General features: G+C 37.2%; 1 protein-coding gene across 3 annotated transcripts in view; it reads right to left on the minus strand.

Moving 5' to 3' along the window:
* Nucleotides 1-14,561, minus strand: part of SLC9A9 (solute carrier family 9 member A9) — a 260,366-nt gene that overhangs the window by 147,004 nt on the left and 98,801 nt on the right. For all 3 annotated transcript variants that reach the window (XR_009155753.1, XR_009155752.1, XM_058188448.1), the window contains exons 8-9: nucleotides 10,635-10,740; nucleotides 3,231-3,319 (exon numbers count right to left, since the gene is read on the minus strand). Coding sequence is in view for 1 of the 3 variants with exons in the window: in XM_058188448.1 (XP_058044431.1) it covers nucleotides 3,231-3,319; nucleotides 10,635-10,740 (195 nt within the window). In the remaining 2 variants the exon portion in view is untranslated. The remainder of the gene's footprint in view (nucleotides 1-3,230; nucleotides 3,320-10,634; nucleotides 10,741-14,561) is intronic.

The following is a 14,561-nucleotide window of genomic DNA, read 5'->3' on the forward strand; positions in this document are numbered from 1 at the left end:
GATTTGTGTATTTTATCACAGAAAAAGCATCATATCAGCCTCCAATTCTATATTTAGAATATCATGATTAAAAGAGATTATACACTTACTGTGCAATGAAAGAACAAATAAAGCAGAAGTTGTGGAAAAGTAGTAAAAATCTACTAGTTATAATGTTCTTGTTAATAAGCCTAAGTGGTTGTTTTGATGAAACATCTGGATAACTTTAATCTATTTTCCCACTTTTATTTCAAATGTGGGCTTCTGAATGTGACTCCAAATTACTTTATGTAAGACAACAAAAGGAAATCCTTAGTAAATTGTTTTTTTCCCCTCACGTCATGCCAATTTTTTTTGCCCCTTTGATTTCCTTTTATGTTCCCTCAGTGTTGACTCCAGGACTTGTCTTGATATAGCCTTTCAATTTTCTTGCAAGATTTTGGGAATAGTTTGCCACTGCCTACTTCCTAGGGTTGAGAAAGAATGGCTGGTTCAAGGTCACAGCTGACTTTGGGCCCAAAGTGGGAATAGAACACATGGTTTCACAGTTTCTAGCCTGATGCCTTCACCACCTAACTAGCTGTCTATTCCATGTAATAAAACATTTATATTTAACCTACATATTTTTAAATATTACCAGTTCAGGCACTTCAGAATAGCTGTCTGGAATTCTTGAGAAGCCTAACTAGAAGAAAAGCTATTAAATGCAATGCTTCTTAGGGTGTACAGAATCATGAAGGTTGGGATTCTAATGCATTCAACTCCTAATGGATAATGTCCAACAGTTTGGCTTGATTGCATTTTTTTGACACAAGAGGCAAAATTAGATATTAAAGATGATTGTGAGCTCACAATTTGTTCATGATATCAAGGAATTAATCAAATATATTGCTTTCTAACTGGAAGAAATCCCATTCCATTCCATTCCATATTTCATTTGTTGCTACTATCATTTCTATCCCTTTCTATGTTACACCCAGACATATCATAAATGTGTATGAACATTGATAAATCACAGCTCAGCAAATAATTATGATGTAGTGATCAAATACTGTTGTCAAATAAGGGAACAGCAAATCATCCAATCACTTCTATGAAGATCAGATGATTTGCTTTATTGTACAGTATTCCATCTCAGATGTACACATGGGTCTGATTAACAAAAATATAGACATTTATTCTACACAGATTGACTTTGATTAATTCTCAGTGCTTGATTGAATGATGCCTTTCAAGTTTGCTATGGCTAGATAATTCATCTATGAAAGCTAAATCATTGATTGGAATCTATGATGATGGTATCTGACTAGCGGCAGAAATATTTGTTATGCTAATAATAATAATAATAATAATAATAATAATAATAATAATAATAATAATAATAATAATAATAATAATAATAATAATAATAATTTAATTTTTATACCGCCCTTCTCCCGAAGGACTCAGGGCGGTGAACAGGCAAATAAAATAATACGATACATTTCAATAAAAACACTATTTAAAAAACTTATTCCAATAGCCTAAATTTAAAATACAATACAAAATATAAAATAAACCCCAATAAAATCCATATTTAAAAAACCCTATTAAGCCCTATTATGCTGCTATCAAGGTACAATTTTGGAGCAGAAGTTTAGAATTATTATCAGTGGTGGGTTGCTACCAGTTTGCCCCGGATCAGTGAACCAGTGATGGCGGTGGTGGGAGGCTCTGCCCACCTGCCTGGACGCTTTTGCGCATTCGCACAAATGTTGTATGTGTGTGTGAATGTGTGTGCACATGAATGAACCAGTAGCAAACTAAATTGAAACCCACTACTGATTATTATGTAGTCATATTAGGACTACAGTAAAAAAAACAGCTATATAAGTACATGAGAAAGTATCTATGAAGATACTTTCATAGTATACTTTCTGATACTTTCATTTCAGAATTTCATGGGCAATTAAGATGAACATTTGCATCCCAAACCAAAGTAAAGAAAGCTGAACAGTAACAAGTATAGTTTTTGATTATTAAAGTAATTCAAGATTATGAAAACAATAACTAGAAGTGATACGATGTATCAAAACTAATACTAAAGGCACTAAAGCATAACAAGGTAAGGAGGTTGAACAATAGAACCAATGAAAGCACCAGTTATTTACCCGAGGATTACAAATAGAGTGCTTAGATGCTGAAAGTAAGGTGATTGATTATTTTCACTGATTATAGAAATTTCTATTTTGAAGTTTCTGATCCTGCAAAACCTCTGCCCCAACAGCATATATGTTTAAGTGTTTTCTGTCTCTAGAGCAGGGTGTCAAACTTGCATCATCATGGTGGCATCATGTGATGTATCGGGACTTTTCCCCCTTCACTAAACCGGGTGGGGTGACGCCAGCATGTGATGCATCTGGCCTGTGGCCTGCGAATTTAACACCCCTGCTCTAGAAAACACTCAGACAATTCATCTACTCCAGGTACTATATTCCCTACAGAACTCTTTGGCCTGTACTTTTTCTTATTTGAAAATCTGACACCTGCAATATTTACCTGGACTTAACGGGTCTAAGTTGGTAGAATAAATAGGAGATACCTAAAATAGTCACATTTTGGGGGAAAAAGTAACATAATACATATCACCATCAAGTTGGGTCATTTTTAATGACCGCATCATTAAACATGGTCTAAAATTACGTAACCACTTTATTTCTGGCAAGAAAGCAGATCAACTTCATTATTACAATCTACAGAATGAAAGAGTTATGAATTATGAATCCCTGAATTATGGTTCTCAATTTTGAAAAGCATGCTTTACCTAAAGGAATTTTAATCCCCATTTGTGAGATGACATGGAGATGTGTGTCAGTGATTCCAAGCAAAAGACAAGATAGAAACTCTATCAAGCTATAAGCCCTTGAGCAAAGTATATCTCCAGTCGAGGCCCAGGCTGACTTAATAAAAGGCACTGAAAACTATCACCAGCTCTGCGCATTTCATATCTATGATGACATTTGATGCTTCTGGCCTCAAAAGAAAAACAGACCTTTCTTAAATTTTGCTTAGCAGAAAAATTGCCAATGCCTTTGCTAGCAAAGATCAATTGTTGATGTACTTCTTCCTTAATGAAGATACAAGCTTTGGATTTTTTGGTTTAATGAAATCTCTCCAGGCTATATTGTCAGCTTTGTGAGATACCCAATTACTGTTGCAGAAGATACAAAGCAAACAAGGGGTCAGAAAGATGGGAAGACTGCATACTTTACCTGTTTAGTTCTCATTTTGGAGTCTGCTGACAGATTGTTGTATGTATAATGGGCTTGTGTAACTCCACAAAAAAGAACTGCCACTATTCCTGGAAAAAAAAAAACACAACCCACACATCAAGGTGTTTTCATTTCCACCTAGAATATATTCAAAAGGAAAAGGGGAGGATGGGGAGGGATTTGCCTGCTTGGAAAATAATTAAACAACATTAACTGCCTATAAAAAAGCCATAAGAAGGTGTTATAATAATTTGCTTCAATGAACTAGAATTTAGCTTTGATCAAAATAATTTGAGGTCAGGAAGCTCTTGCATCTTGCTGTAAATGTGATCTGCTTACTATACATCTATACAGTTTTGTTGTTTGAAGACTATCTAACTCAGAACTGGGCATGTTTTGGCCTCCAGCCTACATCTGGCCTTTTGGCTGTTCCTGTCTGGCCAATTAAAAATTAGAGGTCAATTAAAAATTAGAAATCAAACATAAATAAGTGTGCACCATGTATGCAATTGAGCAGATTTAATTCAGCCTATTGGCTTGGCCATTCACAACAGTCCCCATTTCTCGTGTGGCTGGTTGGGAAAATTACTTGTCCATCCCTGGTCTTACTATTCAGAATGGCTGTGAAATCATCCAAATACGACACTGATCTTTAATATGATACTATCCTAATCTGGTATATTGTCAATTGTGTCAGTCTTTTGCAGTGTGCATAAGAAATCTGGCAGACTTTTCTTATCAGGATGTCACCTAACAACATAATACATCATTTGGAAAATTGAGGGTCATATTTCTAGTTGTAACATCAACAACCCACACAAAGAGAAGGGCTGCTGTCTTGTAAAATATACATTTTGTGATCTGGAGGTACTTTTCTCAGATGTTGATGCTAATTGAGTCAATAATTCCAGAACAAAAGCAACAATTCAGGTTGTTTTCTTAGAAACAAGCAATATTCCATAACAAACTGTGTTGAAAAAAATATCACCAAGATTAATTTCTATTATACACACCAATTAGTTATTGTCTAGCCAGAAATAAACCTCTTGACTTCACTGGGATCTCCTCTCAGGGAAATATATGTAAAATTGCACTTTGGAATTGGGTTTGCACAACAAAGACAGTTAAAATGTGCAAAAGCTAGAATTTGCTTTTACAGATAAAATTGCATTACCATGGATTCTCAACTGCATTATATTCTTGGAAAGTTTTATTAGTGAAAATATTCAATTTCCATCTGACATTATCCAGCTTTTATTTCAAAATGCTGTTGCTTACATAGCAATTTTTAAAAGAAAAAATATTCATTGGCACCCTTCTCATTAAAAGTTAGAGGAGGCCTTTACTATCTGGAATGAAAAATAATTCTTTCATTGGAAACAATTTTCTATTGAGCTGGATGTTCATTTCCAACAAAAAAAATTAAAGGTTCAGTTTTAAAGAAATGCTGAAACGTTAAATTGGTTGGTGCAACTTGGAGAAATAAAATTGTGGCCACAGATATAATACTCTTATTTAATTATTGATTACATACAAAGTAGTTCTGTCTAACCTGAAAATCAAAAGATTTATAGTTTTGTGAAGAATTTATTTTCAGATGCTGAAATTATCATCTGTAATCCCTTTTTTGATAAGTGCAAATTTTAATGATAGAGATTATTACATAAGGTAAAGGTAAAGGTTCCCCTCGCACATATGTGCTAGTCGTTGCCGACTCTAGGGGGTGGTGCTTATCTCCGTTTCAAAGCCGAAGAGCTAGCACTGTCCGAAGACGTCTCTGTGGTCATGTGGCCGGCATGACTCAATGACAAAGGCGCACGGAACACTGTTACCTTCCCACCAAGGTGGTCCCTATTTTTTCTACTTGCATTTTTACGTGCTTTCGAAACTGCTAGGTTGGCAGAAGCTGGGACAAGTAACAGGCGCTCACCCCGTTACACGGCAGCACTAAGGATACGAACCGCTGACCTGCCAACCTTTCAATCAACAAGCTCAATGTCCTAGCCCCTGAGCCATGTTTGAAGGATGGGTTTACTCCTGCAAAAGATGACGTGTGACCAAGGAGAAAGGAACCAGCAGAATAACGTGCAAATATACTGCTACAATGACATCTCTGAGTCATAATGTAAATGAGGCAATATATTTTCTAATCTCCTGCTAAGAAATTTCTATTAATATATAAGCAATTGAAATGTTGGCAGCTTTGTTTTTCCTTTGAATGAATATTTCAATTGAAATGAAATTTTAAGTTTTATTAAATTTACAGCCACCCACCTCAACGAACCCTGGAAGGCTTATTATAAAAGCAACCAATAATATTCCCTCCTCTGCAACATGGCCAAACAGGCATAATTGTATAAAACATTCAACAAAACAACATGTCAGCTTAGGGAAGAAGAACCCGGTCCTAAAGACTTGCATACCTTATGTCAGGGTTTGTGCAATATGAACACAATTCCAGGTGGACGCACCATCAAAAAGAAACCTCCATCCATTCCATGTAATGACTAAGGCCTTGTCAAACCACACATTAAATTACTGGCAAAATTCTCATATTGTTTCTGAAACCCAGGCCCCTGACTACATACAGCCTATGATAAACCCAACTGATGCCTATAGCCCAACTTTAACAAGGGGTCTCTCTTTAAGTTATATGTGAAGTAGGCCCTGTGAAAGCCTTTAATGCTTTCCAGTGATATCCACCCCTAACCCTCTCATGGTTGGTGTCACACTTGAACCTCCAAGGGAAGATCCCACTCTGAAATCTTGGTAAAACATGCCAGGTCAATGCCTCATCAAGGATAAGATTATTCGTCATTATTAGTTGGAGGTTGGGGTCACTGAGGATTCAATGACCTGACTTCAGACTGATTTCTGGGGACCAGAAGGAGAGTCAACTGAAGATAGAAGAACTGCCTTCCTATACATAGTCACCCCATGATTGTATCCATATCTTCCTCTGCCTGTCATCACCTGAATATAATGGCCTGTCCTAGTCTACCTTCAGGTATTGCAAATACTCTGCTGTTGTGACCCAGGCCCAAGTAGGTAGTAATAAACTCAGTTAAAAAACAAACAAACTTTATTCGAACAGCTGGGAATTACTTCATTCCCAGCGTCGTTTAACTCAAAGTAAAATAAATGCCTCCCAACACAATTTCTTCAGTTATTTCGCAAACCTTGGTCCAGTTAGGCAAACTGCCAAAGGCCCTTCTTGGCAAACATCCAGAAGCCACAAAAACAAAAGACATAAATGAAGCAGAAAAAGCTGCAATGTTGTTTTCCGGCAAAGGCCAAACGCCGGTGCTGGTCTGCTTTAAGCCTTATGGGAGGGGCCAATCATCTTTTGGCCCTACTCCCGAGTTGTCGTCTCTGCTTGAGCTGCTCTTGCCTTCTGGAAGCTCTTCTCATGCGTGCATTAGGAACAGGCTCCTCCTGTTCCTCTGCCTCACTACTATCACTCTCTGGAGGCTCTGCACCTCACTTCCCGATGGCCCTGGCCTCACCTCAGCCTCATCGCTGTCCAACTCCATTGCCAGCTCTGTAGGCTGCTGACAGATCACAACACCTGCCATCACAATCTCAAGCACAGGCCCCAGCCAACAAATCATCTGTCAACTTAATTGCCTAGTCTCACCCACAAAAAACAACTCCCACAGCTGCTTCTTCAAAATAGCATTCCAAGAATATAGCTCTGGGGTCCCTAACCCCCAGGCCCCACACTGGGACTGTCCACAGCCTATTAGGAATTGGACCACACAAGCAGCGGGTGAGTGAAGCTTCATGTACACATGCACGGGATCTAGAATTATTCATTTATCCAATTCTAGATAAAAATTGCTAAGCTGACCACATAGGATCACATTTATTCCTTTAAAGCCCTGGACCTGATCTCTGTTACAGTAAATTAAAATTATACTATAAACTACATAATAACTATAATTACATTAATTGACTTAAGGTAATTTATAATCTGGGTTTGATGTTGGTTTTATTTTTCCTTGTCTGATCTGGTTTTTAGAATTTAGGAATGATGTAATGTTTGTTTTTGAATTGTAGATGTGTTTAAATGTATCGACACATTGATTTCCTATTCCAGAGCTTTCTCAACTTGACCAAGATGTTGATTTTCAGGTCTAATCCACTTAAAGTTACTTATGATGAAGCAAAGAAGTTATTTATAACTCCATTACTTCTGATATGCCGTATTGATTGCCACCATGGAAAAACAAGTAATGTACTAAATATATCACATGAAAAATCCGTTGACTAATCATGGGATTCAATTGATTGGAACGATTATTGATATTTTTAGCTGAGGTTTAGGTTTTTCCTCATCAAAAAATAAAACAAAAAACAATATGTTCTGGACTCCACAAATGATTGGGAGAAAGAAAATGATAGAGGTTCAACTAAATCCTAAATCTTATAACTCAGAACTATATTGAAAATATTTGCAGAAATATTAATTTATATATAAAAAATACATTGCTCTGGAATGTTTAACTGATTCTTTTGGGTAAGAAAAGACCTCTGGAAATAACCTGAAAGTGCTTTTGGGCATGTCTGCCAAATCCAAGGTGGCAAAATCACTCTATGAAGTGTTTTAATTAGAACGTCTCACACAACTGGGTGTCAGAGTATTGCTTTCAGGCTTGTGTCAATTGAACTGTGCCACTGAGTGTGCCAGTGAAAACTGGCAAGCTTGACAATACTTGCAGATTTTCATCCGAAAACTCCAGAAAAAACCATCATGAAAGTGACTGAGTGATACATTTCAGGCAGTCATATAGGGGCATAGCACTTTACCATGACACCTGAATACCAACTTTTGAACTTTGTTCTAAATAAAGATAAATTTTACATATTTATGTTGGTTAGGTATTATCATTCCCTTTAACCAACCTCACATGTATGAACTATGAGCTTTCTATTTTGTAGTAGATTCTATAGAGAAAAATGAATTATAAATTCAGAATATTGTGAATTCAGGGAGAAATAAAAATAAAATAAAAATAAAGGTAAAGGTTCCCCTTGCACATATGTGCTAGTCGTTCCCAACTCTAGGGGGCGGTGTTCATCTCCATTTCAAAGCCGAAGAGCCAGCACTGCCCAAAGATATTTCCATGATCATGTTGCTAGCATGACTAAATGCCAAAGGCTCCCGGAAAACGGTTACGTCACCACCAAAGGTGGTCCCTATTATTCTACTTGCATTTTTTATGTGCTTTCGAACTGCTAGGTTGGCAGAAGGTGGGACAAGTAACAGTTCACCCAGTTATGCGGCACTAGGTATTCAAACTGCTGAGCTGTTGATCTTTTGATCGACAAGCTGAAAGCTTTAAGGATCACTTCCTTAAAAACATGAATAAAAAGAACTATTACTGGAAAGGATTTTAAAAGTGATAAATGATTTTTTTCAGTCCCATGGAGAGCGGAGCAGGAGAATCATAATTTTCTCTGGTTGTATATCATAGGCATAAGCTCTCCTCCACAAAATGTAATATACATATTAATCCTGAAGTATACTATCTGTCAAGGAATATCCAATTCTCTTCCAATAGCACTTATCAAGGAATTAATTACATGTGTAAAATATGTAGTATATGAAAGGTAATAATGATTAAAAATTCCAGAAGATTCCAGTTGGAAGCCATTTCATAACACTATGGATTTACAGTATTTCCTATATTCACAAACATCTGATGTTAAATTTTATTATACAAACTGGAAAAGATAATTACTTGTAATAATTTGAGCAATTTCTTTCCAATGAAACTAATAACAGGTTGTAAGTTTCTGTATGATTTCTTTTTTTAAAAAAAAATTCTAATTGCATCTGGAATAGTCACACTTTGGCTTCTAAAAAAATTATATCTGCTGTAATAAATGTAAGACCCATCTGTGAACTTATAACAATTAAAATTACTGTTATTCCATATATATAAATGAACAGGAAAAAGGTTCTAAATCATATTAAAGAAGAAACTTCAGTATGTCACTTAAGTGTGAAAACATGACGTCTCCCAATTATATACTGTGTGGTTTTATCCTAAGATCTAAAAATGAAACTTTATGCTTAGAGAGGCCATATGTCCAGCAATAAAATTATCATAGAAAACTATAGTATCTTGTAATGACAGATTTTAAATAAAAATCTTCAAACATTTCAAAAAAACAAACCCCAGAAATAAATGAAAGTATCCTATTACAGGAGTGACTATTTTTTAAAATAATTATATAAATTATATATAATTTATTATATAAAATTATATAATTATATAATTTTAATTATATAAAACTGATTTATGTATTAGATTTGTATCCCGCCTTTATTACTTTCTTTTATTCTATATTTATTAGAAATCAGTTTCATATTTCATATTTTATATTTCTTCACTATTTCTTTCATATGATTTACCAATATTCCACTAATCTAATTCATAAAATTTATTCCATAAATTTAAAGATATTATCCATTAATTTAAAACTTTCATCTTCTAGACTTGCTTCTTTGCTTCCTGTGAATGAGAATAAATTAATGTGTGTGTATACACATACACACACACACACACACACACACACACACACACACACAAAGTACACCTAGATTCCCATCACAAAATTCTGTTTTTGTGATTAGCAATGTTATATAAAGCAAAGAGAGACATTAAAAAAAAGAAAAGTAAAAGGAAACTTAACTGGAACCAATTTATATTAATAACACTATATCTCACAATAACTTTCTAATCTTGCAAACCATCTTTGCTTCCATAAAATTCCTACACTGGTTCACACATTGCCTTTTTTTCCTTATTTTTTTTACATTTTTCTTTTGAGGAACTCATGAAATTGATTCATAGGATTCTCAATTTCCCCTATCTCTTGGTCCATTCATTTTTTCATATATTTTATTTAAATCAATTGTCATTCACATTCTCAATACAATAAACTCAACAAGCTTTTTTTCATAATAGTTGCTTACTTTTGCATTCAGTCTGCATTCATTCAATAGCCATTCATTCTTTACTGTATTGATTCTTTCTTTATCGTGTATGTTTTAATTAGCACATTAATACACATCATTCATCTATACGTTTTTCCTATTGTAGAGTAGTAAGCTTTTACATTCATATAACAAAATAGAAAAATATATCTTTTTACCCACACAACCATTGTTGCTGTTTTTGATTAATATCCATTTGTCTCAACAAACTACACAGTATTACGTATTATTTTTCTACCAGTATTTTTACCTCCTAAAATCTCTCCGTTTCTCCATTTTTGTTGAACACTCCACCAAAGTACACAAATTCCACCCATATCTTTGTATGATTTACATATATCTTATGTTACATGAGAAAACTGAATCCCCTAATTACCTCAATGGCAAGAAATACTTACCTGTAAGGCCAGCAGCTTCAGCAGACAAGAAAGCACTCCATGATAATAGGAAAAACAAGCCAGTTTCCAACATGGGGAACTCACACAGTTTCGTAAACTTTGTCAAGTGCTACAGGAAAAATAAAGCTAAGGAAAAAGAGCAATGATTTTAGTTTGTCAGACTTGATTTCGTAACATTAGGTACCAGTATGACAAGAACACATAAACTCAGCACTATTTTGAAGAAGTGAAGTAAAAATTAAGAGTGCCACTAATTTATCATAAATTCTCTTCAACAACTGATTCGTTTATATAAGTTACTGGAAATTCTTAATCATTGATAATGCTGGTTGGAACAATTAAAGGTAAAGGTTCCCCTCGCACATACGTGCTAGTCATTGCTGACTCTAGGGGGCGGGGCTCATCTCCGTTTCAAAGCGGAAGAGCTAGCGCTGTCCGAAGACGTCTCCGTGGTCATGTGGCCGGCATGACTCAACGCCAAAGGCGCACAGAATGTTGTTACCTTCCCACCAAAGGTGGTCCCTATTTTTTCTACTTGCATTTTTATGTGCTTTTGAAACTGCTAGGTTGGCAGAAGCTGGGACAAGTAATGGGAGCTCACCCCGATACACGGCAGCACTAGGGATTTGAACTGCTGAGCTGTTGACCTTTCGATCGACAAGCTCAACGTCCTAGGCCCTGAGCCACTGCATCCCTGGAACAATTAGGGATGGCAATTAAACATTTCTGATTGAGACCAGAGCTGTAATATTATTTGGTATTAAGGCCTGTAGTCAGCTTTTGAGTGGATGTGGTACATGAGTGTCATACTGTTAAGTGAATGTGTGCCTATGTTCATATATGGAACTAGATTCCATTAGGTTCTAATTAATTTAAATATAATTGACTATAATTTTAAATTAATTATAATGATATTTTCCCATGTAGTGCACAACTGTTAAATTATAATTTGGAGCCCCTTTTGTAGATGTTCTGATGGCTTTGGATCTTTTAATATGATGGAGACATCAAGCAATGAATATTTGATGCAATGTAAACCAATTCATATATCCATTGTCTGTGGAAAAATATAAATCCAGTGGTGCAATGGGAATAAATACTGTATGAGTCTTTTTCTTTCTCAGAATTCTGACTGCATACAAAATTAAGACAAAACTCTTCTCATATCTTGGAAAGATAGTCTTGACCACGTCACAAAATTATTCATGCTGTAGATAATTTCCCTTTGAAGTTTAAGAAAAGAGATATTTTAGCTACAAAGGTCCCTTCCAGCTCATTCATTCTATTCTAAAATAACTTGCAGTGATAAATAATTTCCATTTCCAACAAGTTTATCCTTTTGACAGTCTACTGGAAAACTTATTAATTATGTTTTTATGAATATTTATTTCACATGCAACTTCAAGGAAAGTATTCCTGGCTATGTTTATAATAGTTCATGCTTTGAAATAATTGACTACACCACTGATTTGGACAGATATAACTTTAATTTCCCCTCATTAATTCTATTCATATGATTCCTAAATCTAGTTTAACTTTGCTTTACAATGTTTTCAGGTCATAGAAATAAATCTGTTGTAAAGTCAAATGGCAAACAGGATGATCAACTCAGAATGAGCTCAAGGATTATAATATTTCAAGCTCAGGAGAAGGTCATTGCTAGCTTAGTGGAACCTATTAAATGTTAAATTAAAAAGTAAAAATAGGCATATTAAGATTTTAGTAAATCAGTGGAAGAAATATTACATACAGACATTTTATCTAGAGACAATAATTTCATTTTCATTGTGTCAAGGCATTATTTCTGCAGTATGATTCATATATTATCTAAAATCCTTCATGTTCATTCAACTGATTGCCCAAGGCAATATGGCAAAGTGTAAAGTAAGCACTTTATATGAAGATATGATAACGTCACTGGGTATGTGGCCTGTTTGCTCTTTTGAGTTTTGGCTCGTGTTTAAATTAAAAATTAGTGCATTAACAACCCACAGAAACTTATCAGACTTTTCTATAGCACAGAGCCAAAACTCATGCCTCTGAAAATTGGCAGTTTTGCCACTCAATTTTAGTAGTACAGTCTGGAGATATTCAGGAGATTGTAAGAGCTTTCTGACATTTATTTAACAGTATTAAATCAAATCGATCTATTCCAAGGTGAAGAAGTTTTGGAATTTGGTATGATCTGGTGGTCAATAAGGTATAATTCTGAGTCAGCTCAGAGACAGCTTAGATTCATGTTATCCAAAATATGTCTGGGTTTTGTTTCTGCTGACTGAAGTGGGGTATCTATGCAACTGTTGTAGATGAAGATTAAGCTTGATGGAAACCCCTCTCTATGATATATACCAGTGATGGTGAACCTTTTTTTTCTTGGGTACCGAAAATGTGTGCGTGTGCATGCGAAAACACACATGTGTGTCAGCATCCATAACGCAATGCGTACCCCCTGGTGCATGCATTCATGACCCATCCCACGCTCCCCCTGTGCATGCACCCTGAGCCACACATGCACCCCCAGCCCCCTGTGCATGTGCCCTGCCCCTTCCCACACCCCTCTTTGGGCCTGGAAAGCCTTTTGCACCAACTTTTGCTGGCGGGAACAGCCTGCTCCTTGTCCAGAAGCGGCAGCATGACAACCACCACTACCAGGGGTGAGGGGACAGTGGTGTCGAGGATGGGCAGGCTGTTCCCAACCGGCCAGCTCTGGTGCATGGGACAGCATCTTTTTTTATTCTCAGCTGAGATACATTGTTTTTCCTTTTAAACTGAGATTATTTCACTTTGGAAATTTTATTCATCTGTTATTTTCAATACATATGTGGACTACAAAGGGAACCAGGCAGTCACAGACCAGCAGCCTCTCGATCTGACGGTCTTGCCGAATCTCTGCCCCTCAGCCATTTTGGTGGCTTTGTGACTCCCCTGCCAGTTCACTGCCTGCAGGCTTCCACAGCCACTTGCCAGCCGAGCTTTCTGCTGGACAGAGCCGGAAAGGGCCCACCACTAATTTTTCCTTGCCTGGTGGGTTGGGGCACTTGAGCAAGACAGCAGCCTTGTGCCGAGAACTGTGTTGCCCTGTCATGCTCGCCTGGATGACTGCGAATTTTTTGGCAAGCTCAGCATGCATCGCTGGGGCAGAGGGCAACCGGGTACCAGGCCATTCCCTGGCGAGACAAAGCAGTGGCTGTTCCCTGGCCGGTGGCAGCATCTCAGCCAGGCCACCTTGGCCTCTGAACGTGTGGCCTCTGCTGCCCTGCCAGGGCCCCTCCTGCTGGGAGCCGCCAGCCAAGCAGGTGTGGCTGGCGGGGCTTTGGCGGACCCATACCCGGTGAGGGTGGGGGGGATGGGCTTCCTGCGCAGGTGACCACATGGCCACCATCAAAGCAGGGCCGAGAAACCCTCTTGGCTTGGGCCGCCAGCCACACTTGTCCCCTGAACTGTGGGCATCACCACCTACCCCTGCGGCAGCCAGAGAGCCTGGCATGGCGGCTGGCATGGCGGGGTCAGGCAGGGGTGCCACACTGCCTGTGGTTGGACCCATCACCCGATTTCCACCATGCCCGCTGCTGTGCTGCCGGCTGAGCCAACACCAGAGAAGGAGCAGCGGGTGGGGTAGCTGGCCACCTTTCTACTCCCTTCCCTGGCGTTGGCTCAGGGTCCTAACTGTGAAACATGTTTGGGTTTTTAAAGCTTATATGATTCTTTTAAATACCTGTCTGATTTCTATGCTACTTCATCCAGCAAAGAAAGAATACAGGATAGTGTGAAAGAAAGAACTTTTGCAAATGTCAGTTAAATTTCACAGCTTTATATTGTATATTAAACATAATTTACCCAAAGGCTGTGAAATATTTTCTAACCTTAAAAATCCACTTTGTTTTTCAAGGTAGCTAATGACATAACCCAAAAATATCAACCTCAAAA

Source organism: Ahaetulla prasina, chromosome 6 (genome assembly GCF_028640845.1).
Source record: "Ahaetulla prasina isolate Xishuangbanna chromosome 6, ASM2864084v1, whole genome shotgun sequence".
NCBI lineage: Eukaryota > Metazoa > Chordata > Lepidosauria > Squamata > Colubridae > Ahaetulla > Ahaetulla prasina.